Source organism: Cydia fagiglandana, chromosome 22 (genome assembly GCF_963556715.1).
Source record: "Cydia fagiglandana chromosome 22, ilCydFagi1.1, whole genome shotgun sequence".
Classification (NCBI taxonomy): domain Eukaryota; kingdom Metazoa; phylum Arthropoda; class Insecta; order Lepidoptera; family Tortricidae; genus Cydia; species Cydia fagiglandana.
In genome coordinates, this window is record NC_085953.1 from 3,736,947 (window position 1) to 3,764,415 (window position 27,469).

The 27,469-nt window shown below is 38.9% G+C and overlaps 1 protein-coding gene across 2 annotated transcripts in view; it reads left to right on the top strand.

The window, feature by feature from the left end:
- Positions 1-24,295, top strand: part of LOC134675558 (uncharacterized) — a 411,257-nt gene extending 386,962 nt beyond the window's left edge. For both annotated transcript variants that reach the window (XM_063533837.1, XM_063533836.1), the window contains 4 exons: positions 459-592; positions 20,662-20,843; positions 21,934-22,079; positions 24,120-24,295. In XM_063533837.1, the coding sequence (XP_063389907.1) occupies positions 459-592; positions 20,662-20,843; positions 21,934-22,079; positions 24,120-24,181 (524 nt within the window). In that variant the 3' untranslated portion in view covers positions 24,182-24,295. The remainder of the gene's footprint in view (positions 1-458; positions 593-20,661; positions 20,844-21,933; positions 22,080-24,119) is intronic.
- Positions 24,296-27,469: the final 3,174 nt, after the last annotated feature.

Consider the following 27,469-nt stretch of genomic DNA (forward strand, 5'->3'; position numbering starts at 1 on the left):
ATCTCATGGTAAGGGCACAGTGGTATAAGTTATTATATACCGTAAAATGGGGTGAGTAGGGATTGCGAGGAGAGTCGGGTTATGAATGGGGAGATGAGGGGTGAGATATGATTTTTAAAGGCTACTGCTACCTAAATAATGTATTCCTATTACCAATGGAGCTGTAGTAATATTCATAATAAAAAAAATCGATTCAACAACATTTCAAAATCATCTTTTGTATGAAATCCCATCTCACCCCAACTACGAAGGACTACGGGTTGAAGAGGGATTTTGTGTTTATTGTGAAATGGAACTACCTAAAATCATAAAAAAACTAAAATACAAACGGCCGGAACATTTATTAATAAAATTAAGTTTGCATAAAATGTAAAAATAAAATGTTACCGAGGTTTGAATGTCAGTTTTGTCCCTACTCACCCCATTTTACGGTAGTTAATAAAATGTTACTTTTACAGACCCGCCATTTCGCGCGCCGCGCATCATGGTGTCCCGTGGTAACTACGCGCGCGGTGACGTCATAAAAGCGAGCTGCACAGTTGACGAAGCTTACCCTGCCCCAAACATCACTTGGATTCTGGACGAACATAAGGTCAGTAGTGGTCAAATACTGGACGAACATTAGGTCAGTAGCGATCAGTTGAGATCGCTTAAGAGGAAAGGGAGGGATTCGCTTTGCGATCCTAACGAAATAACGGTACTTTTTCTATGAAGCTCCATTTCGGTTAGGGGTTTAGCGGTTTCCAATTCCCTCTTAAAGGGCCCACAGATGACAAGTTCGCTGGTTCGGCGGAAGTTGGCGGATATCCGCCAGTCAGTTGTTCGGAACTGTCACCTTTTGCGTTTAACTGACAGTCTGAAATCGTCCGGCGAACTGGTAATCTGTGGGCCCCTTCAAACATACTAGCAGGTATTTTATCACGTACTTTTATAAAAGAAAATGCAATAACCCCTGCACAAGTACCTAGGTATTTTTTAGGCGCAGCGATCGAAAATAAAAACGCAGCACGAAAATATTTACGGCGGCCTTTTTTCATTTCGAGAGATTTCAGTTATTTCAACAGCGCGGCTGTGTACCACTAGAACGTGGTAAATGGGTATCTAAACACTTAGCGCCACTTGCACCTATGGCGGTCAGCAAAATATAACCAGTGCGTGTCGATAGCTTAGTATATTTTGCTGACCGCCATAGGTCCAAGTTTAGCCATTTATCACGTCGGTGTCACCACTTTACAGGAACTGAGTTGGGTGACTAAAGACACCGTTGAGTGGTAATCTTAGACTAATTTATTCAATCATACCTGAGCGTTTTATACACGGTGTAACATGAGGAAACCGAATAATTTTAACCACGCATTTCTGAGGTCAAAAGAAGGAAAAAATGTAATATGAGTTTAGGTCAACTTCGCCAAAATAAAAATTTTTTTTTGTTTTGTTTTTTCAATTTTTTGAATGTATTTGTACATAAAAAATAAATTTTATTGGTAAACTTGTTACTTAAAATTGATTTTTACATTTTTTTTTTGTAAAACCTTCTTTTTGCAAAGTGTTACTTGTCACTTTTTGCCTATCAATAAGGATATTTAGACTACGTCCCATAGCAGCAACATTAACATCAAAAAAGCCTTTTACATTATGTAACAACAAAAAGTTATTTATTTTTAAATTAATATTATCTCTGAAACTAGGCGTTTTAAAAAAAAAGTTTATAGGACATTTTTGTCTCTAAATATGATCAGGAATACGCTGTTAAAATTATTCGGTTTACTTATGTTACACCGTGTACATCTTGTTATCTTTATAATCTGCGGCGACACATACAATGTCTCAACTGAATCAGCGCGTGCTCTAATCTATACTAAGCTATCGACACGCGCTGATTATATTTTGCTGACCGCCATAGCACCATTCCACCAACCCCGGGCTAACCGGTTAAACCTGGAGTTACAATGGTAACCAGTACAATTTGAGACTGGGTTAACGGTTTAACCGCTTAAGCCCGGGTTAGTGGGATGGTGCAAGTGGCCCTTAAAGTACTTAAACTCTAAATCTTGGGTAAAGAAAATCCATTCAATGAAACGATAAAATAAATCAGCTTTTTAATGTAAATTAAACTCAAATTTTATAAAGTGCTAAAATAAAGTTAGGATTTCTTTCTTGAGTAGTTTTACGAGATAAAACCTAATTGGTTTTGATAAGTGTTTGAGTGAGTGAATTAGCCAGTATCAGAATAACTCTTAAATTTGAATTTAATGTCCTGCGGGCGTATTTTTTTATCCATCTGATAAAACAACCGTCTTATTAATACCACGGGATTGAGAGGGACGGATTCAGCACTAAGTAGGTATTCAGTAAAAGAAGCTTAAAGACCACAACTGTCACCCATGTGTTTCGACCCATAAAAACTAGTTTTGATCATTAAAGGTGGCCACTGACGAGCCTTCCAACAGTCCAAATAGCGTGGCTGCAATCCAAAATCGGTCCGTGAATGTCAAAAACGTACAATGTTTAATATTAGGATGCCGTCCATTTGGATGAATCCATTGTAACGGCATCCATTTGGAAGGCTCGTCAGTGGCCTGCTTAAAGTAACCTAAATGACAGAGAATGTCTTTAAGCATTAGACACGTCATCTTGCCCAAACTTGCGCCTCTTAATGGCTCCTCTACACGATAGCCCAGCGCCGGCCACTCCAAGGGACGCATTAATGCGTTAGAGAGAGCAAGTGATATTGCTAACTCATTCTACCGCATGGCTGCGTCCCTTGGAGTGGCTGGCGCTGGGCCATTGTGTAGAGGAGCTATAATATATCATGTCACGCCAATTTCTCTTTGTACGATTAGCGGAAAGACTTGGTAGCCATGCAGACAATAGTTATTTACGATACAAGTGCGAAAAATAGTAAATTCGTAACAATTCGTGTATCGTACAACGTTTTACAGTACATATGGCCCTTTAAATTTTCGACGTAGTTACGTAATGTGCTTATTATAACACCGGTGTCGCAATGTAGCACTAAATGTACTGTAAAAATTATAAAGTCGCTTACCCGGTTCTGGTACACCTAAGCCACCGCAGATCGCCGTTATCCGCGCCCACTGGCCAAGAAGCAAAACAAAACACTGAGCAAAACGAAACGCAGAAAAACGAAGCACGGAACGAAACGCAGCGCTGCTCTAATGAATGCTGTGGGGAATTGCGTTTGGTTTCCGATACCGGTGGGAGTTTGCAACTTTCTTTAATAAATACGACGATGTTTTCTTTTGAGGTTTTACTGCTCAAGCTAGGAGTTTCGTGGGGTTTGAAAAAATGACGACGAGATATAAATTTATTTCTGCTTCCTGATTCTCAGTTTGATGCAATCCATGATTCATATTTATCAAAGTCTAGTGATGTGGACGTAGTTAATTTATCAATTATTTTAGCGAAAATAAGTATTGAGTCTGCAATTACGTTATATTAAAAAATCCGAATATGGAACGCGCGTTTATCCAAATACATACATTATCTTCCTAAGGCCCACCATACAATTTTATCTATTTATAATTTGAATCTTTGTATAGAACCTAAATTATTATTTTTAATTTGAGAAAACAACGAAACAAAAGCGAATGGACTTACATCTCTCAATACAGAAACTATTAGAACTACTGCTATTTAATGCAACGGGATGAACGGAGAGTTAAAAATGCAGTGTCCTGAACAAAAGACTTTTTGTATCTGTCGGCGGCCGATCGTAAGATCAGGCAGATCGTAATGTTCCTGTGTAATGTTTTGACGATAGTCACATTAAACCAATATATAGGTAGGATAGGTTCGTTAGGTTGCTTCAGATGCCCGAAGGGCAAACTGCCTAGAAATAGACTCGTCGTCTCCTCAGGGAACGATATGCCTAGGAATTTCACGATATGCCTGATCTTACGATCGGCCGCCGACATATCTAACATTATGCGCACAAAAATACTAAAACGATTTCCGTACTGGTTTTGCAAGTTGTATACTATACACAAGCGTCTTGCAATTCTTGCAAAGCACTATACACGGTGGCAAAAAAATAAGTAGGTACATTCTCGTTGCCAGGAAGGCTTTAGGATTATACTGAGCAACTTTTGATATGGGACCAACCCCGAAATCGCGAAATAAAATTTGGCTGTTTCATACATTTTGGCTGGACCATTTTCTCTGAGAGGGTAAATTTCTTTTTCGCGATTTTGGGGTTGGTCCTATTAGTAAAACTTGCTCAGTATAATCCCAAAACCTCCCTGGCAACGGAAATGCACTTATTTTTTGGACAAACTGTATTTAACACGTTCGCGGACGCGGATTGCATAGCATCCGTTTTTGTACTCCTCCTGGTGACGCGCCTGCTATTGCATCCGTTATTCTTTTTAAATTTCTTCGTTGAAATGCTTATCAATCCGCTTAACCACAGTATAATATTATTCATCAACTTTTCCCCTACCAGTCACCAGAGTCAAATAATGCGTACTGCCATATTACATAGTTTTATCGAAGTTAAAAATTATCCTGTGACGTCTCCAAATTGGCCCCCCTTTCTGTGACGCGGATGCTATAGCATTCGTCTTTGTATGGCAGCGCCCTTAGTAGCCCGGCAGGTGCGTCTGGGAGTGGACACATGTAATTTGGGTCAATTTCGTGCGCGATAGCGATATTGACGTATTTTTATAAAATCGTAATTAATGTTTTTCTTACAATTTCTTTAAGTTTTTCATTGTGTTTTAATAAACAAACGTGTTTACTTGCTGTTAATTACACTACAGTAAAATTTTGATAACGATTAATGTGAAAAAGTGAGGCATGAATGTGTATACCTATTATTGAAATAATTACGTTACTAGTCATAGTTTTGGTCATATAATTGTGAATTATAGCCTGTTGGCGCTCGATGATCACCTCCCACAAGGTAAGCACCTTATGACACGCATTTGTGGTATCATTCTGTGTATATTTCATGCCTTGTATTTGGCGCAGATGCATCCGAAAAAGAATATAAAGTTGGGTGAATCATCGCTTGGCAGGAAAAGTGGTGGACGCTTTACGTCCAGAACTTAACGCGGCGGTGCGTTACAGGGAACTGAAAAAGTGTAATGCGGTACATATTGACACTTTTGAGAAGTAGTGTTGGCGTAAAATGCTGCGTATACCTTGGACAGCTAGAAGAACAAACCTCTCATTTTAAGAGAGCTCAACATTGCAACTCGGCTCTCTACAACATGCTATGAGACCCATGGCTGGGCCTTTAGATTAGAGCCGGTCTCCAACGCATAATTTGTAGGTAGTATCACATAATTTGAGGTCGAATGAACAGCGAACGTGCTTGGCATGGGGCATGTATGAGATGGACTCAATATTACAATGATAAGCAAAGAGGGAACAAAACAGAAGAAGAAAATTGTTTGAAGAGGTCAGCAAATGAGTCTTTAGAGCAAAAATCGCGCCGTTAGGAAGTCAGAAGTCTCAGCCATCAAGTCCATCGAGCACGATGTATGAATGCTATAACATGCGATGTCATATAAAATCCCATCTTGACTACGTCATGTGACAGACATGCTTATGCATCCGAATTGTATAGCATTTGTTGTCACATAGCGTATAAAAAATATACTTCATATTGACGCGGATTGCATAGCATTCGCCTTGCATAGCATTACGCGTCATATACAAACCTAAAAGATATATTTGTAGTGACAGGAATGCTATAACAGTCCCAATATTTCCATACAAAATTTAGGTGTCCAACTGGTGTGACTGAGCGTCCGCGAACGTGTTAAGAGCCCTTCAACGTGCACACTAGCGCCACAGTTAAATAATCGTGATTATTCAAATTTAACGAAAGATATTGAAAAAAGAGGGCCGCTACGTACTGTATTGTGTAGTTATTTAAGTACCTTTTGAATAAGTAGATCAAACTAGTTTTTATGTTGCTGGATTTGTCAATCTATGCGTTCAAAGTTAAAACGGCCGTTTTAGTTTTAAGTTCCTAGATCTCGGAGTAAATATCTATGGAGCGGCCATTAACAGGCGTTCCCCTCTGCAAAAAGATCGCGGCCGCCGGTCAAGGAGGTTATATAAAACTAGTTGCCACACGTCATACGCCATTCAGCAAACGTCAGTCTAAGCGGAATGATAGGAGCCGAAAATGCCGATTTGCAGCATTTTCTCATGCATAATGAGATCGGAAACGTCTAGTCTACAAAAAGAACACGTTTCTTATCATATTTAAGTACTATTACATCTAAATATTATCAAATAGTGCATTAATTTTGCAAATAACTAAAAAACATTGTCAATCCGACAGTGATACCAGTGATATGATATTCGATCTAATTTAGGGTAATTCTAAATAAGACTTTCTAAGTATTAATTAGGTACGAGTAGAATTTCTAATAGGAAATATTATGCGAAACTCTGCGTAGGGGGCGCGACTACCACAATCCATCACAATCTGGGGGTCCGCCGCGGAACAAGAAAATTTAAATTTCGTTATCTAACCTCTCTATCACTATTGCATATTTGAGGGATAAAGTGAAAAGAGAAAATTTACTAGCTAGCTTAGTGCTACACTCTGGCGGCAGAACATTGCAGTAATATGCCCTATTTGCTATGCTTTTTGTTATATAATTTATGTAACACATTATTTTCATATAACACCTTAGTTTCATATCAACCTAATCTATTTAATCAAATTAATAGATCTATAAGAATAAAGAAAAGGGGGACGGGGGATCAAAAAGTAGTCGAAACCATCTCGCGTGATTTGTGCACAACCCCTAAATAACGTAAAATTACCGATAGACTATTTTTTGAAAATTAATTTTTCCTTTAGTTTCTACATATAGCTGGTCAAGCAGATCTTGTCAGTAGAAAAAGGCGGCAAATTTGAAAAATGTAGGCGGGAAGGGATATCGTTCTATAGAAAATTAGAATTTCGCGCCTTTTTTACTGACAAGATTTGCTTGACCAGCTATATATTTTTATTTAACATGTCAAATATATTATTAATTTAAGGTATTTACGGCTGTCACTTTCCATAAATAGGCACTTTTAATTTATTACTCTGGTATCACCGTACCAATATTAGTGATGGGACACTATAAAAACCAATATCGGTAAAATCGATATAAACATAATGAATAATATACAGATGGTCATGATGACTAGCGAACACCAGCCATATCGTACAAACCTCAAGGTGTGATATTCCTAGGCAGATGATGATCTGCCTAGTGACCACCAGCCATATCGTGCTAACTTCAAGGTGTGATATTCCTAAGCAGATCATGAAACGCCGGCATGTCATGATCTGACTAGTGACCACCAGCCATACCGTTCAAACCTCAACATTTAGGCATATCGAATAAGTAGGATGTCCTAAATTTTAGCAAATGATAACCATTGAAATGGCTTGACATCCTACTTATAGTACGTGTTTGGGTAGCGTATGATTTTAGTACCTACCTAGTATCTACGCATTCTGCTCCAAATGCCACATAGAATGCAGCACTAGCAGTGGCAAAAAATGCAAAAGGCAGATTATTAAATGGCGGCGTTTCATGATATGCCTAGGAATATCTCGATATGCCCGATTTTACGATCTACCGCCGATATATATACTAATTATCCTCTACTCAATATCCCTTAAATGACATCCTATGGCCGCGTTCCATCTCTGTCATCATGCAGATCTGCATGCTCGATAGTATATTGCATTGCTTTCAGAAGTAAACCAACATGTAAAATATTAACTAATGAACTGATAATAAAAAATCATTCTATATCAGCTTGCAAGATTGGCCCTAAACAAATTGACAAACTATTAGAAATAACATCTAAACAATACAAAAATTGAAAGTTAGTAAAATGCTGGTACAAAGACTTGATATTGTATTATTATTATAATTGATAAAAGCAGAAATTAAAATTCAATGTCAATTTTATCGACAATATTATCGACGCGTCCCTCGCACTACCTAGGTTTACTTAGAACTGACGTCATCTCGTTCACGGACAGGGTTGTCTGTGTTTGTTCTTGTACTTGTGTGAATATAGTTTTTGCTAGTGTTTGATAATTTTGTCGTGTGCGTGTGTAGCGACGTATGCTAAAAATGCATTAGTGTTAACATTATTTGTGTGCGTTACCTCGTCCCCCGCGCCAAAAACGACAGAATTATTCAGATAGAAATTAGTGCGCGTCTCTACTCCATAGATATTTACTCCGAGTCCTAGATCGACGAAATCAGCAACATAATAACTGGTTTGATGTATTCAAAAGGTACGTAAATACACAATACAGTACGTAGCGGCCCCCTTTTTTCAATATCTTTCGTTAAATTTAAATAATCACGATTATTTAGCTGCGGCGCTAGTGTGCACGTTGAAGGGCTCTTAACTCCAAAATGGCCGCGAACATTCATCAACCAATCAATACTCAACCCTCATAAAATTCAGCTTCCAATTTCACTTTCAAGTTCATTAAGAGTCAAAGTTTCGGCGAGAGGCAATTTGCTAAAAATCGCTAACAATTTTCTATTGTGAAAGTTCCGAATGTGTACGGCTTATTAAATTTTATAAGGACAATCGTATAGCGGAAAAGTCAAAAGGTCAACTAATTGAATAATTCAATTATTTTTGGAGTTTAGTCAAGGATTTTTTAAATCATTTATTTACATACAATATATATACTCGTATATACAGTGGTTACTAAACGAAATTAATAACTAGCTTAAATCTAAAATACTTGGGTCCCTGAGGCATTGTAGCAAGGATGCTGGCGGCATTCCCTCGTTGTATCGCAATGCTGATACGTTGTGCGAGGTAGCCGCCAACTCTTCGGTCACCAGTTACGTCAACCAGACGCTTCCCGATTTCTGCGAACAATTTAAGCGCGCTGGGACCCCATGGACATAGAGCTTCAACTCCAAATTTTCAAGAATTTAAATATAGGAAATGTTGACGATGAAAAAAGCTCTACCTACATAAAATAATGTACCTATTTGTACACTTACAAATTTCACCTTATTGTTTTTTTGTGTGTCTGAAATTGGAGAGACAAGCCTTTTGACATTATCTTCAGATACTTCTTTTATTTACTTAAAAATATTATCACTACATATAAAAAACAAAGTCCCCCGCCACGTCTGTCTGTTTGTGTGTTCGCGATTAACTCATAAACTAGGTACTGAACGGATTTTCATGCGGTTTTCACCTATCAATAGAGTGATTCTTGAGGAGGGTTTAGGTGTATAATTTGTTAACCCCCGGGGTGGGGCGCTGGTCACGTGGTGCTTTCCATAGATAACGGAGCGCCAGAAGCTTCGGCCCGGCCACGGCCATCCTTATACATTTTCATACAGCATTCATCATCTTCCTCGCGTTGTCCCGGCATTTTGCCACGGCTCATGGGAGCCTGGGGTCCGCTTGGCAAATAATCCCAAGAATTGGCGTAGGCACTACTTTTTACGAAAGCGACTGCCATCTGACCTTCCAACCCAGAGGATAAACTAGGCCTTATTGGGATTAGCACGGTTTCCTCGCGATGTTTTCCTTCACCGAAAAGCGACTGGTAAACATCAAATGATATTCACACACACACACACACACATTTGTTTGTACACTCTCATACAGATTTATCGATGTAAAAATAAACTAACATCCCGAAATCCTGAATTATGCACAAAAGTAATTTGAGTCGCTTTATTTCGATAATATAGACGGATCGGCGTGAAATTTAAATCAAAATTTAAGCATCCATTTTAACTTTTAGCTTTTGGGAAATTCCACGTTTAATCATCAACGTTCCGTGTGCGTGTTTATTATTTATGATGATAATTAATGGGATGAATACAAAGAGGGATTACGAAGGTAAAGATGGAGCATTCCATGAAATTATCTACCGTTTGTCCCGTACAGTCGACGTCAAAGTTATGTTTACACTTTTGCACCTTACTCCTTTGTAATAAGGCGATAAGTGTAAACATATTTTTGACGTCGACTGTATATAATCGCGATTTGCAGGTATAAGAGTTTTCTTTTCTATGAAAAACGTTCAAAAATATGCACAGAAAAATAATCGCATGCTTTAAATGCCGAAAAAAAGCCGCAACACAGGAAATAAAATGCGTTTGTACGGGATAGCCCGTGGAATGCTCCAGATATGGAAAACGATGTATTGGGCTAACTAGGGAATGCTCCCGGTACTGTGTTTGTGTGGCGAGAATCGGGAATTCCCGGTTCCGGTACTGTATTTGTATAGAAAACCAGTACCGGGAGCACTCCCCAGGGCTAACTGATGCGATCTACATAGCTTGTTTCCTCACGATGTTTTAAATTCCTTCACCAAAAAGCGATCGAATGATATTTCGTACATAAGCGAAAAACTCATCGCTATGAGCCGGGGTTCGAACCCGCGACCTTCCGATTGAAGGTCGCAGGCTCTTACCGCTAGGCTACCAGCGTTTCACCGCCTAGGCGTTTATACACAAAAATACAAGTAAGTTTATAAAAATAGTATCAACTTAGTAAAAACGAAATGAAATTTAAACACAACTATTCAATAACTATATTATACAAGTTGGGTTCAATAAACGGTGTCACTAGTTTAAATTCCAAAAACCCAAACTTTAAAAGTTACCCCAAATATTTAACAAAAGCTAACTAGAACAATTCACATTTATAACTAATTACTAAAATATTCGCATACCCCGCCCTAACTGAATAACTAAAGATAAAACTAGGACAGCGAATAAAATATTAAAACTTGTAGTTGCCCCTCGAGGCCAGGGCTCGGAAACCGTTCTCAATCGTCAAACCGGTTTCGTTCATTCGCCCGGGAGCGGAACCGAGAGTCTCCGAAAGCCAAGAGTAACCGGTAAGTATTATATCGTTCCTTGCGAACCATAAAGTTCCGTTCCCTCTTCATACCGATTAGGAGAGAGAACGTAATTTGTTGGTTCGCGTTCCATCAATTAACCGGTTTTTTAATGAACTAAATAATATAACGGTTTTGGAACGAATTTAATAACTAGCTTAAATCTGAAATAGGCCCCTGAGGCATTATACCAAGGATGCTGGCGGCATTCCCTCGTTGTATCGCAATGCTGATACGTTGTGCGAGGTAGCCGCCAGCTCTTCGGTCACCAGTTACGTCAATCAGACGCTTCCCGATTTCTGCGAACAATTTATGCGCGCTGGGACCCCATGGACCTAGAGTTTCAACTCCAAATTTTCAAGAATTTAAATATAGGAAATGTTGACGATGAAAAAAGCTCTACCTACATAAAATAATGTACCTATTCGTACACTTACAAATTTCACCTCATTGTTTTTTTTGTGTGTGTCTGAAATTGGAGAGACAAAACTTTTGACATTATCTTCAGATACTTCTTTTATTTACTTAAAAATATTATCACTACATATATAAAACAAAGTCCCCCGCCGCGTCTCTTTGTTTGTGTGTATGTATGTTCGCGATAATCTCAAAAACTATTGAACGGAAATTCATGCGGTTTTCACCTATCAATAGAGTGATTCTTGAGGAGGGTTTAGGTGTATAATTTGTTAACCCTCGGGGTGGGTCGCTGGTCACGTGGTGCTTTCCATAGATAACGGAGCGCCAGAAGCTCCGGCCCGGCCCGGCCCGGTCTAGCGTGAGTCATCCTTATACACTTTCATACAGCATTCATCATCTTCCTCGCGTTGTCCCGGCATTTTGCCACGGCTCATGGGAGCCTGGGGTCCGCTTGGCAAATAATCCCAAGAATTGGCGTAGGCACTACTTTTCACGAAAGCGACTGCCATCTGACCTTCCAACCCAGAGGATAAACTAGGCCTTATTGGGATTAGCACGGTTTCCTCGCGATGTTTTCCTTCACCGAAAAGCGACTGGTAAACATCAAATGATATTCACACACACACACACACACACACACACATTTATTTGTACACTTTCATACACCATTATCGATGTAAAAATAAACTAACATCCCGAAATCCTGAATTATGCACAAAAGTAATTTGAGTCGCTTTATTTCGATAATATAGACGGATCGGCGTGAAATTTAAATCAAAATTTAAGCATCCATTTTAACTTTTAGCTTTTGGGAAATTCCACGTTTTATCATCATCGTTCCGTGTGCGTGTTTATTATTTATGATGATAATTAATGGGATGAATACAAAGAGGGATTACGAAGGTAAAGATGGAGCATTCCATGAAATTATCTACCGTTTGTCCCGACGTCAAAGTTATGTTTACAATTTTGCACCTTACTCCTTTGTAATAAGGCGAAAAGTGTAAACATATCTTTGACGTCGACTGTACAAACGCGATTTGCAGGTACAAGAGTTTTCTTTTCTATGAAAAATGTTCAAAAATATGCACAGAAACATAATCGCATACCTTAATGCCGAAAAAAAGCCGCAACACAGGAAATAAAATGCGTTTGTACGGGACAGCCCGTGGAATGCTCCAGAAGTGGAAAACGATGTATTGGGCTAACAAGGGAATGCTCCCGGTACTGAGTTTGTATGGCGAGAATCGGGAATTCCCGGTTCCGGTACTGTATTTGTATAGAAAACCAGTACCGGGAGCACTCCCTAGGGCTAACTGATGCGATCTACATAGCTTGTTTCCTCACGATGTTTTAAATTCCTTCACCAAAAAGCGATCGATTGATATTTCGTACATAAGTTCCGAAAAACTCATTGCTACGACCCGGGGTTCGAACCCGCGATCTTCTGACTGAAAGTCGCAGGCTCTTACCTCTAGGCTACCAGCGTTTCACCGCCTAAGCGCTTATATACAAAAATACAAGTAAGATCAACTTAGTAAAATCGGAATGAATATTAAATACAATTATCTCTGGAGTTGCAAGCGTCCATAGGCTACGGTGACTTCTTACGATCAGGCGGGCCGTATGCTTGTTTGCAACCGATGTGGTATAAAAAATCAATAAATATATTTTTAAAGTTTGTTTCAATAAACGGTGTCACTAGTTTAAATACCAAAAACTCAAACTTTAAAAGTTACCCCACATATTTAACAAAAGCTAACTAGAACAATTCACATTTATAACTAATTACTAAAAGATTCGCATACCCCGCCCTAACTGAATAACTAAAGATAAAACTAGGACAGCGAATAAAATAGTAAAACTTGTAGTTGCCCCTCGAGGCACATCGTAAGAGCGTTTTCACATTGCCCGATCCGAGATCGGATGTCGGATGGAAGTAAAATGTAAATGAGCCCAAGTGGATTACCAGTTCGCTGGACGATAGCGGCCTGTCAGTTAAACGCAAAATTTGACAACTCCGAACAATTGACAGGCTGATATCGTCCGGCGCAGTGCCGGATTTACCACTAGGCTGAGTAGGCTGAAGCCTAGGGCGGCAGATTTTAGGGGGCGGCAAATTTGGGTCAAAAAAATATTTTATGTGCTGTTCAGATAGGGTAGACCAAAATTTATTTGTAATATTTAAATAACAAGCATAATTTGTCGATTTTGCCGCCCTCTGTCATGTCACCTTTTTGAAGTACGGAACCCTAAATAAGTACCTACCATTTTCTCGAAAAATATTCGCGCTCGCTACGCTCGCGTTTTCATTTAAGTACCTACATTATTTGTGACCCATCTGACTACATTGTAAATTTGGGATGGTCGTCGATTCTTGTATCTTCGTGGTGTTATGGGTTCCGTTTTTTTCCTTTTGAAGTACGGAACCCTAAAAATGTACCTACCTACTATTTTCTTGAAAAAATTTCGCGCTCTCTACACTCGCGTTTTCGTATAACTAACTATACTTTATTGTGACCCATCTGACCATATCATTCAATGATAGCACAGAACCTAGTAGAACGCCAGCGGTAATGTCCACGGTATCGCAGCAGCTTCCGTCTTCTATACGGCTCATATGCGTCTACCGGTTAAATTAGCTAGCGATCCATTTGTATTGTCTCTCGAGCAGACTCAATGCCAGACCCGACCGAACTCCTTAGCTATATCCAGCCTGACTGCCAATGCCTCACCTTGATTCTCAATGGCCAAAACCCAGCGGATCAGGCAAATATAAAGAGTGTATCTAGAATGTGACATTAGTGACGTCACCTTATATGCATTTTAATATGGCTATGGTGTGTTGTACTACAAAATTAAACGCCTTTGACATGAAAGTACTTTAAAAACCTATAAGCAAGGCGGATAGGGGCGGCAAAATCGGCATAGCCTACGGGCGGCAAATGTCTACATCCGGCACTGGTCCGGCGAACTGGTAATCTGTGGGCCCCTTAAGACATATTTGTTTTTCTGTATTTATTTATTTATTCATTCAATAAATCATTATTACTAAAAAGGCGGAATTGATGCCATATGGCAATCTTCTGCAGCTCTTTTTCTCATAAGCACCTTCCGACATCCGATATCAGAAGGGCGCTTCCGATAATTTGAGTCCCCGTCAACTGTCGGACCGATAATATTTGTCTGTGTGCGTATGTGTATTGTGTATGCATAATGTTTGTTGTAGTGTGCGTGACCGCCCCGCGGCCTGTAGGATCATATAGTTCGTTTTTTTAGCATTAGAAAGGTAAACGATCTTAACATGGCTTTTAACTGAAAACGCTTTTAAAAAATCAGCAACTATTATTTATGAATGCAAAAGAATATAAATGATTGTACTACATTCATAATTGTTACATATATTTGCCGTGACTTATTTTTAAATTTTCAATTAAAAGAAACATCAAGATTGTTTATCTTTTTTCTAATGCTAAAAAATGGATATGGTGGGAAAAGCTCTTCTCTAGGGGGTAGTTACACAAAAGATCCCTATGGGTCGAAGTGTATCCGCAAGGGCCACCGAAAACAATAAGATAAGATAAGATGCTAAGAAAAACTAACTATACGTCCGGTATCGGATCGGAGAATGTGAAAACGCTCTTAGTTCGGACAGTTGAACTTGCCCGTGGAGGCGGACACTCATTAATTAAATATTAATAGTTAATATAACAAAAGCACTGGCCCGAAACTTCGCCAACTTGCCGGTTAATCGCCGCGTACGTGTAGTGATGTGCCATTGCGAATGTTCCCGGGAACTTTCATATAAATAATATCATATCATATCATATAATTTTATTCAAAAAAATTATAATTTTTACATGTCAAAAGGGTAGTTAATATATATAATTATAATTACAATTCATTAAAATAATATTCATCACTTAAAATAGAATAAAACAGTATAGAAAAAATCAACTCCATTCAAATATGCAAATAAATAAAATATAAAATTATATTACAATTAAATCATTATTATACTGACATATCATAAAAGGCATTTTTAGTCAGCCATTTTATTAATTCAGAGTAGAATGAATTAAGGAAACTGTAGGTCTAACCTTAAGATGCAATGTTAAACCATTACGCATTAATGTAAATGACCGTTTGTTTCTTGATTCACAATAACAAAAAAAAAAAAAAAGAATGTCAGGTCATTATCAATATTTTTAATGTTGTCGGATGTTGTGTTCAAATAATGCATCATTGGCTCATTGCTAAACATTTGGTAGCTATACCGGTGCCTAGTATCTCACTTAGACACGAATCCTCTAATTACTACCTAAGTATTAAAAAAAGCTCTTTATCTTAAACAGCTAAAAAGAGAAATAATAAGGCTACAGAGTACAGTCAAAATTTTATAAAAATGATAACGCTATAGGTACAGTATTAAAGAACACGAATGAAATTATAGTCAGACCGTAAAAAGTCTGCAGCGATCTTGATAGCCCACGCAGTGCAAGTGTCATTTTAAACGTCAAACTTAAAATTATGACGTATACATAACACTTACACTGCGTGGGCTATCAAATCCGCTGCAGATTTTGTTTGGTGCGACTATAAGTTAACTTTACCTTTGCTTGACACAGGTGTGTAAGTACCTACAATATTACCTTGAAATATTGGAAATCATCCATTAGTGTTGTATTTGATTTTTCTATACTACGTGAATGGCAAACAACCATAGGGCCCGCCGAGTAAGCAGTTTCCGTATCCTAGTACGCTTTAGTGAATTAGGTAACCATGAAAAAATTAGGTACGTAGAAATAGAATAGAATATTTATTTATAAGAAGAAAAACAAAAGTTTTTTTTTTAAGAAAAAAATTATTTGGCGTAAAAACATACAGTAGGTACAACATTAAGTTTACATACTCGTAATGTTAGCAATATAACACTTTAAAAAAATGTAATTGCTCGTTAATGACAAATAGACTCGTTAATGACATTAATTACGTAATGTTAGCGTCGGTCTTCTGACAGTTTCAAAGTTGCCTGTAATAGTTAACATACCTTCAAGTTTCCTTCTTGCTGGCAATACTGTAGTCTTGTCCCTGTGAGAAATTTTGTCTTCTAAACTACTTTTTTGTCAGCAACTCTAGCTCCAGTATCTAGCAAGACTAGGGTTGCCATACATCCGGATTTGTCCGGACATGTCCGGATTTTTGACCCTTTGTCCGGATGGCGGCCGGACTTGGCATGTGTCCGGATTTTTAGGAATGACCTTATAAAAATAAAATGCGCGCCCGGGGAGGGGGCTCCGAGATCGGGCGAAGGGAAAGGGAACAGTAGATCCACGATACAGTACACCGCAGAGAGCAGCGCGCCGCCAGGGCGTCGTTCAAGCTACGCCAAATCTCTGCTACAAGAAATGTCCGGATTTTTAGGGTGATGTCAGGATTTTTATCAGGACATTTAATTCTTCCATATGGCAACCCTAAGCAAGACTGACTCTAGCCCTTCTTGTCAGAAAACATTGACTTTTTATTAAAAGAAAACTTCCCAACACAAGTAATTGTTTGCTTACCGGGCGGCTCCATCCGCTAAATCATGGTATTTTAAAGAAATAAAGAATTTTATATTTGTAATAATAATTCTACCTTTTTATCATCAATGCGACATTTTCTAAACCATTATTGTACATTATATTTAAGTAACTATGTAAGGTTATTATGATTGCTTTAATTTTTGGTTATTTTCCAATGAAATATATTTTATCTTTTAAAAATATATCTTTATCTTATCTTTAACTGTCTATATTCCGAATGTCCCCGGCGGCGGTACATCACTACGCACGAAGCTTAATATTTAAGCTCGCATTTTACACCATGTTGAGTTTCAGCATAACTTGATAGCGGAAGCCTTTGGCTTCTTCGCTCATAAATAAATAAGCTCCATGCTACGGTGAATTAGAGGGAATTTAAAGCGACGTAGAATGTTATATAACTGCTTTGAGATGCACTAATTATACAGAGATGCAATTTTATTTGCTTAGAGATGGAGATGGATGGATGGATAGGTTGGATGGCTGGACATTTCCCATGCCTGGGAAACCTTAGCTGAAGACCATGAAGGAAGGCGCAAGCGTGTTGTGAAGGGGAGAAGGCTATGCGACCAAGCCTGGTGTAATGCTTTAGATAGAAGGTGTCGCAGAAAGCAAACCGGGAATTGAACCTCGGGTGGCATGAGCTTTCTCTGCCAAAAATGTGGGAGGTCGTGCCGCTCACGCATTGGCCTTCACGTCACCAAACCCGTTGTCTAAACAGCAATGCAAATCGTCTGCAATAGACGGAAAGGCCTGTGATGATGAGACGGATTCTTTTCTCGGAGGAGTGCTGACTTGCAGTGAATGTGGCCGTACATTTGCTGCTAAAATCAGTTGTCAGCCACCTGGCAGCCACCCCACACTAGCGCATTTTCAGTCAGCGCTATGGAAAATAGCGTCGCCGCGCAGCTGCTCCAACGTTACGTCGAGCAGCAGCCATAGAGTAGACTAGACGACGACGCACGGGAGACGCTAATGCCAGCTACACACGTAACTATAAATCGTAGCGATTAAACTGTGCAGTCCGATTAGCGCAGTTTTATCTACCGTGTGTATGACAAATCGTTACGATAATCGACAACGATTTGTCGTTAACGTGTGTAGCCGGGGTAAATAAAAGTGGGGTGGCTCTAATTAAGAGTTCACGAACGTCGCTCTCAATAGTCTCAATAATCAGTATTAAAAAGTCGCCGTAGTCGAAACCGGCCAGAACAGTATGATGATGATGCGGAGATGAGATATAATTTATACTTTAAACTCTTTAAAGCAAAGATTACTTAAGTTGGAATTTTATCCGTCAGGTTCACTCGTAGTGCCCGTTTCAAAGTAAAAGAAAATTACTTGTACATTTTCCTTAGTGACATAGAATCCACCGTAAGTTTTTAATGAAACACAACTTTTTATGTAGTTTAATTTTAAACAAAGCCTGTTTGTCGTGTTGTTAAAAATGTAGCAGTATTATTTAAACATTTAATAATTTTACGGTTTAGACTCACTTGTTTTTAGTCACTCGCACGACATGTTTCGGAGAGCCTAGGTCTCCTTTCTCAAGCACCAACAGTGCGAGCAGCGTTCACGACGGCCGTGTATCGCGGCAGTTTAAATTCGAGAATTATTTATTTTAACAAGATTCAAGTAAAATACGACTTAATTAAGTGTTTGATGACATTTAATTTAATTCAGGCAACTCGATCACAGTGTTCGCAAACAAAGAAGGGTCTATTTATAGACAAATAGAGACTTGGGGACCAGGGCTGCCAGGTCGTACAATTGGATACCAAATTCGTATGATTGAATTTTTGAAGTGAAAACTTCTGTAGCAGCGCTGTACATTTTTTGTGATGGGGAAAAAATTTTAAACTCGCGACAGGTCACATGAGCATAAGATTCGTAAGACGTAAGACGGACACCTGATCGAAAAACTGTTACAATGTCATTGAGTTTTCACTTCTGCCGGCACTCCCGGAGTGCAACCCGTTGTTTTTTTTGTATCTATTACGTATAGTTGGTCAACCGGCAAAATTGAATACGAAAAAAACACCGATGTCAAACTACTGACAATGCTTCGAAAAACAGTGTACCAATACTACCGCGAAAAACCAAGTTTCCAAATTGCGGACATCTTTCTCTGTCACTCTTATTACGCCTTCATTGGAGTAAATGAGAAAGATTCCGCAATTTGAATTGCCGCAAAACCGAAATTCGCCAGTAAAAAAAACGTATTAAAATTAATCGTTATTTTATTTTGTACTCGTATAATGCAATCGAATTTTGTATAATTTCAGGCACTAGATCGTTTCGTCGGGTGACAAGCAAAACTCACTAAGTACTATCATAAAAGTAAATAACAATGTACTTTATTACACTTGTAACACGGTTTATTGTCCAATAATTTCAATGATGTTGCTTAACTTTTGCTTGTCACCCGACGGTACGAGTATAATCAAAATGTATGTACTGGCAGCCCTGTTGGGGACAAATAGAGGCGTCTTTGAAAGGTCTTTACGCACCGCCTCTGAGCAATACGATTACACTGATAAGTATCAGAAACTGGGACTGTAATGATCTGTATTGTCTGGTTAATAAGCCGTCAGCGTCAATGCCTAAGTATAAATGATAACGTAGATGGACAGTCACCTGCAATAATATGTTACACAACGAAGGCCGCTATAGTTATTTACGATACAAGTGCAAAAGAGGAAATTCGAAACTAGTGGTGATAAATTAAAACACGACCGAAGGGAGTGTTTTAAATCGACACGAGTTGCGAATTACCTATTCGCACGTGTATCGTACAACGTTTTACAGTACATATGGCCCTTTAAACTTTTGACATACGCACGGAAAGTGCTATTTTACGCACTAGTGCGGGAAAATAGGACCATATGTACTGTAAATAATTTTAAATATTTTTTACAGTACAATTCCTCCTCCTCCTCCCTTCGGTCGTGTTTTAATTTATCGCCACTCGTTTCGAATACCCTCTTTTCCGCACTTGTATCATAAATAACTATTGTAGAGCCATAAGGGCGTGTCGAATATTTTTGCGGTCTTCAAGGAGTAACATAATATTATTGCAGGTACCTATACCTAAATATATAAATTAATAGGTACATAGAGGTATCTCAATCGATGATCGACAAGGGTAAAAAAAACAGAGACCTATCAAATACCTACGAGTATGTAAAGTCTAAGACGTAGTGTTTCGAATTAACGGCAAAAAAATTAATCAGGTTTTCAATGACTCACACTAGAACGGTCCGAGTCCGGACCTAGACCTCCGACACTCTATTTTCTATAGAAAGCATCAGGTGATCACCGATCACCCGTCGTAAAACGGACACCTGCTCGCGCTTGCGCCACCTTGCGGTAATATTTGTTGAAATACTTAGACGCGTTTTGTTAGAGAGTGAACCTTCTGTACCTAGTACTATTATTTATTCTGTGGCGCAAGTTCATCAAAAGCGTACTAAAACCATAGAAGGTAGGATCCTGTAGAAGTGGTATACATGTGCCTCCGTAAGGGACAAACCATAGATACGCAATACAACACTATGATTTGTCGAATTTATTTGTTGCCCGCCATAATCCATACTAAATTTACGGTGGGGAAACAATAAAATGTGAGACTGTGACCAGCACAAACAATAATAGCTATTTTGCTGCTACTCCTACTGAAAGATACATTAGACTATCCCGTTTGGTCATTTCCCTCCAGATCCAGTTAAATACTAGATTCATGACTAAAATTCATTAATTCTTTGCCCGCAGATCGCAGAAACGGTCGCGGATCCTGTATCGGAGTTGGACTTCACAGAACGTGGAGCGTCAAGCCAGCTGGAGATAACAGTTTTGGAGACGGAGCAGTACCGAGTTGGCCTGACATACACCAGTAACAGCCTGGCCAGGGCCTACCACCATGAGGAGCCTAGCAAGAACCATAGTGTAGCCAAGTGAGTCTAGCGTATTTCAACTTCTTGTTAACGATCTGATGTTTAATGTTAAGATTTTATGAAGCTGGAAGCCAGCTGGAGATTAGTCTTCTTCTTCCTCGCGTTGTCCTGGCATTTTGCCACAGCTCGTGCAGCAGCCTGGGGTCCGCTTGACAACTAAACCCAAGAATTGGCATAGGTACATTAGGTACTCGTTTTCCTTCCTTCCCAACCTTCGACCTTCCAACCCAGAGGGTAAACTAGGCCCTATTATGATTGGTCCAGTTTTCTCACGATGTTGCCAGCTGGAGATTAGTGTGGCAACAATAGTGCTGGAAACGGACCAGTGCCAAACACACATACATTCATTATCATAAATATCATATTTTGTTATTACGATTTAGAAGTTCTTCGCTGTCGATATCGATACCACTTAAGGAGATATTTAATTAACCTTTTGCCAGGGGTGCGAAAGTCCTCGTTTCGGGCAAACTCGGCTCCGTTCGGCTCAGCATTGCTCCTAGCAAATTATTAGGATTGACACAATTTTCTGTTCCGTATACCTTCGTATTGGGTCAAACAGAAAACTGTGCTACGTCTTTCCTGTAGACATACACAAGAGTAATACAAAGGTTAATTTTCTTATTTAACCGTTATTCACGTGAAAAGGTCCTCCTTTTATTTAGAGAACTATGATAAAATCATTACTTACATGCCCACAAGCTGTTACCTATTGCTCACAGGAGAGAAAACTAGTGTGTTCGCGCGAACTGTAAATTTTTCTCTCCTGTGGGCAATAGTTAACAGCTTGTGAGCATGTAAGTAATAATTTTATCATAGTTCTCTAAATAAAAGGAAGACCTTTTCACGTGGATAAGGGTTAAATAAGAAAATTAACCTTTATAGCCCTTAACTCTTGTGTATGTCTACAGGAAAGACGTAACACAGTTATTCTGTTTGACCCATTGATTACTTTCGGCAATGCCTTAATCTTTACAAATTGTCAGGATGTTATGTTATGAAATACCATTTGGACTTCTTCGATGTTCTAAGATTAATATTTTTAGAGATCTTGACACGTTTTTAAACAGTTACCTATTACTTTTATCAGGTACACGTTGGTGCCGCCGCCTAGCGGCCAATTCGAGCTGGGCTGCGTGTCCACCATACTGGACATCTACGCGCGCCAGTCCGAGAGAGTGACCGTGCGAGAGGACGCGCCACGCCCCGCCTCTGTCACTGGCGAGGATTCTGCGGGTAACCAAATACATCTGTTACTGGCGACCACTCCAACTATTTATAACATGACAAAAGTGACATTTCTTCAACCAAAAACGTCACTTTTGATATTGACAGTTCAGTATCGTATCAGTCTGACATCTTATAAGCATTGTTCAAATTGGGCCGTTACAGTATTAATCAGACATACCGGTAGTCTACCTCGCGGGCGAGATACTGTCGCGGCGCTCCTGTGCTAAGCGAATCTGTGGTCATAACTACATCCATAGATGAAGTGAATTTTAAAGGCGTATCCAGATTAGTCAATTTTTCGCCAATCTGATTCAATTACCCGATCGAATCAGGAGGCGCGGACGCAAATATCAGTTTGGCTCGCCGAATTCAACCGCCGATAATGACCGATATTACCGATTAAATGAGGTGCGGACGCAAGAATACCAATTTGCGAGGCCAGTATTTTCGTTCTGGGGCATTTTTAGGGTTCCGTACCTCAAAAGGAAAAAACGGAACCCTTATAGGATCACTCGTGCGTCTGTCTGTCCGTCTGTCCGTCTGTCACAGCCAATTTGCTCCGAAACTACCGCACCAATTAAGTTGAAATTTGGTACACATATGTAAGTCTGTGACCCAAAGATGGATATGTAACGTCAACAAATGAATTTTAAACATAGGGGCTACTTTTGGGGGGTAAACAATAAAATTAAAAAACAAAGTTTTGAAAACAATATCGTGTTACATATCAAACGAAAGAGCTCATTTTGAGAATCTCAAATATATTTTTCTTATAAATTTACAATAAAAAGTTTAGAAGTTATTCAAGAAAATAGACAAAAAATGACCATTCCCCCCCTCTATCTCCGAAACTACTGGGTCTAAAATTCTGGAAAAAATACAAATAATAGTCCTTTACCTAAAGATGGCAGGAAAACCTATTAGAAATCTAGAGTCAAGCGTGAGTCGGATTTAAGAACAAAAATGCGGTTAACGTTTTTTTAGGGACACAGCCACAATGGTTTAAGTGAAACGTGATGTAGACAGCTATTGCGAAGGCCCTAGGCCGATATCCGCATAAGGCCGAAGGCCCGAAGCGTCCCAAAGAGGCGTGCCTTTAGCTTCAAGCGTGAGTCGGACTGAAGACAAAAAATGCGACTAGGCTGTATCTGGCACATAGCCGCAATGGTACTTGTAGTACAGTCAACAGCAGAAGTTGCTAAGCGGGCGAGGCTTTCAAAATGACCTTGACATGCTCTTATTGTCTTAACTATAAAGTCGCGTCCAGATCGTTTAAAACCACTCGCCCGCTTAGCAACTTCTGCTGCTGACTGTACTGATTGAATAGGTTACTATTGTTACGTGTTTTAAAACGCACTAGGTATACAGGGTGGCTAAAAAATAAACTTAGTATATTCCTGCAACGTGCAACCTGCAGCCAATGTGCAACCCTGAAATCGCGAAGAAAAATTTAGCTGTTTCATACATTTTGGCTGGTCCGTTTCTATGGGAGGATACTTCTTTTTTCGCGATTTCGGGGTTGGTCCTATACTAAAAGTTGCTCAGTATAATCCCAAAACCTCCCTGGCTACGGAAATACACTTATTTTTTGGCCACCCTACCACCATTGCGATTGGTGGATTTGGAATACCTACGTATTATCTCTCTTCGGCCTTCGAAGTTATAGGAAGCGCGACCCGTCGGACGCTCGAGTTTCCAGCTCTACGCATTTGGACACTTGTACTATTGTTCGGCATTTAATCTTCAGAGATATAGAGATGTAAGCCACCACGCCAGAAAACTTCATTTGATTGACCCATTCGGGTTTTACAAGACGTTTCACTCACGTCACGTTTCACGTACAAAAAAAAATGTTGAAAATTGTGTGATGTACGGAACCCTTGAAACGCGAGTCCGACTCGCACTTGACCAGTTTTTTCAATTTAGAGGGCTCTAATATCACCATAAATCTAAAATCGGAGATTGACGCCAATTTCTTTTCTATTCAAATCGACTGATTTGATCACTCCCGTCTGGATACCACTTAAACCAAGTTTTTCCCCACAGGTGCCGCCCCCGCCCTCAGCCTGACCCTCGCCGCATGCGCGTGCGCCTATCACGTGTTATGATCGCGCACGCACCCCCGAAACTGAATGTTGTGATAGACACATAATACTTAAGATAATATATACGTCAATGTTGCAGATTATATGTGAATATGTAAATAAATTCATTAGTTACTATATTGTTGTTTTTATTTCTATACTCTATATCTAAGTATTTAAATAAAAGTAAACAAAATCCACCCTCAAATGGCTCCTTAAGCAAGTTGAGAGTAGATGAAAACATTACATGATCAAATATAATGTAGGTTAAAGTTAGGTCGTTCAGTTACTGATCCAGGCGGTTTTGTATTTGGTTGGTTAACCAATAAATGTTATAATAAATAAATGTTTACTTTTTTTAATACCTAAAGATACAAACTATAAGTAGGATTATAAAATCAGAGCCTTGGAGGCTTATTATGATTGTTATAACAGGTTGTAAATTTGATTTTGATTTGTTTTAGATATAAGCAGTCAGTGTCAAAAGTGAGAGTTCTTTATTCAGGAATGTCAATTTAACACTGACAGATCATATCTATAACAAATGCAAATCAAATTTTTAACCATGTTATTACAATAAGAATAAGCCTCCTCGTTTATTACACATACTTGTTAAAGGACCGGGATAGCATTTAACCTGTATGTAGGGCTATGATGGTCGCCTTTTTACCATCTGTCACCATGCCTGTCCCGTTCTAACTAGTATGAAAGTGCGAAAGTGAGGCATGACATGACAGGTGAAAATGCGACCATGATATCCATTCTGGTTTATTAATAATGAATCGGTTAGAATTAAACCAAGATAAGTCTGCAACGATTTTGATAGATAAGAACCTACTACATAATATCCAATAGGTACAAGCTTGCTTATACAGGGTGCTTCCTGTAACAGGAGCAATAAATTAAACTAAAGGCTGTACTCCTCAAACTGACCAACATTTGTTCAGCAACTTTTAAAAATTATGAATCCTTTAGACTTCCTCTTTTTCATACAAAATAAATATTGCCTTCAATGTACGCTGACATCAGTGTGTTTGTCGTTACTTGTCACGCTTTTAACATAACAAAATTTGCAATACATTGCGTCTTAGAATAAACTTTAAAGTGTAATAAAAATCAAACCATGAGTTAGTACATCAAACCATGTTTAGTTGTACCACTGTATATATATTGTATGTAAATAAATGATTTATTTGTAACCATGAGTTATTTTCAAAAGTTGCTGAACAAACTTTAGTCTGTTTGAGGAGTACAGCCTACAGTTTAATTTATTGCTCCTGTTACAGAAAACACACTGTATACCACAGATTTCCCTTTGAAAAAATCCAAGTCAGCAAAATTACCGCGCAACCCGCCCATACAACGCACACGATGGAGACACCGCGATTAAGGGCCTCTTTACGACCCATAAGCGGCAGATCATCGTAAAAGTACGCCGTGGTTACCATCGCTTTCTACATTGCCTCGAGCCAGTGTTAGCTTGAGCTAGGCTAAGAAAAATTTGTTATACAGAGTGTTACTGACCATGGGACTTTAAATCCAGGGCTCGATTCTACTCGCTAAACTGAGCTACTTTTATTATGGCACTAACCCCGAAATCCCGAAAAAAAAAATTTTTTCATACATTTTGGCTGATCAGATGTCGACGTTTTCTATGGAAAAGCCAAAATTTTTTCCCCGATTTTAGGGTTGGTCCCATAGTAAAAGTAGCTCACTTAGAGAGTAAAATCAAGCCCTGGAATTAAAGCCCCATGGTCAGACACATACTGTATAATATTTAAAACTTCCGCGTTTTAACACATATTAACTCACATTTATAGACGGGTCTAACGCAATCAATCAATAAATCAAACTATTTGTTATGGTTTTGATACGACCTTGACGATCGCCTTGGTGATTGAACCGCATCTCATCTATGGAAAACATTTTACAGTACTACAGCACTAGTGCGAGAAAGAGCACTTTCCGTGAGTATGTCAAAGTTTAAAGGGCCATATGTACTGTAAAACGTTGTACGTGCGAATAGGTAATTCGCAACTAGTGTCGATTTAAAACACTCTTTGCCGCAATTGTATCGTAAATAATTATTACATAATTTCACGTAATAGCCATAGCCTTGTTAAAATGTTTCATTATTAAAAGCATAAAGAATTACTTAGATAAGAGCGAAAAAAATTTGGATGCTCCTTGGTCATATTAGATACGATTTATTATGGAAATATACCTACTTCAAATTATGTTAAAATATTTTCCATAATGGACTGGGAATACCTTTGTATTAAGCAGCGATCTTCCACTTTCCTCTTTAAAATAGAAGACTGAACAGGAGACTGAGAAAATAATACCTATTTCTTTCTGTCAAAATGACCTACCTACCTGTACCGGTACCTGTGCAAAACTATCCGCTTAGGGATAAAAGTGATGAACAAAAACTATAAATTTAAGGCTGGCCGTGCATGCAAAATAGGCTTATATAAATATATTATAAAAAGGTCAAATTATACTGGTTTATACGCACTGGGCAAAAGCTAGAAGGCACGTAGCAGTCGTATATCGGCGCATTGTGACGCGTTTTTAACAACAGGCCGTTTTGGAAGTTGAATGGTTGATGAGGACGGTAATTTCCTTACTAGATTCTCGATTTAATGCAGGAGCTGTATTTTATAATACAGTTAAATTTTCGACATCTATCTTGTAAGTACACCACGTCTGTGAGAAAAAAACATGACAGCAGGCCCCCTGATAACTCCAAACATACAATATACATACATGCACGTAAATATTAATAAGAAATAATCTAAGAATTATATTATGCACGGTGTGGACCCTTTAAAAGCCTGTATACGTACAGCTTGTACCTACTGTTGAAATGTTGATGGTGGTTGTATGTTTTGGACAACCCCATAGTAGGACCAGTAGGAACCCCTCGAGAAAACATCGGGAGGGACTTCATTCCACAACCAGCGCAAGGGAATTTCCTGTGATACTACTTACCTTTTTTTTATTTGAAAAATGAAAAAATTCACCAGTTCCGGCAAGACTCTAACTTGAAAATTAGGGAATGGAAAGATTCCGTAGCTTAGTTAATTAAGAGCCATCAGACCGTCACAAAAGGTCACAAGTCTTGTCTTGGTCTTGGCGTAAGTGGCGAGTGGTTTTTCCTTAAATGTAAAAAAACTACTAAGTTTAAAAAAGTATGTAATTACAGTATACTTAAATCGCAAACTATTATACATAATTACTGAACTAGCTCGGCTATCAGCGAGTAATCCCTTCGTAAGCCCTGGACAAAAGTCGGCAAGGTAAACCTTG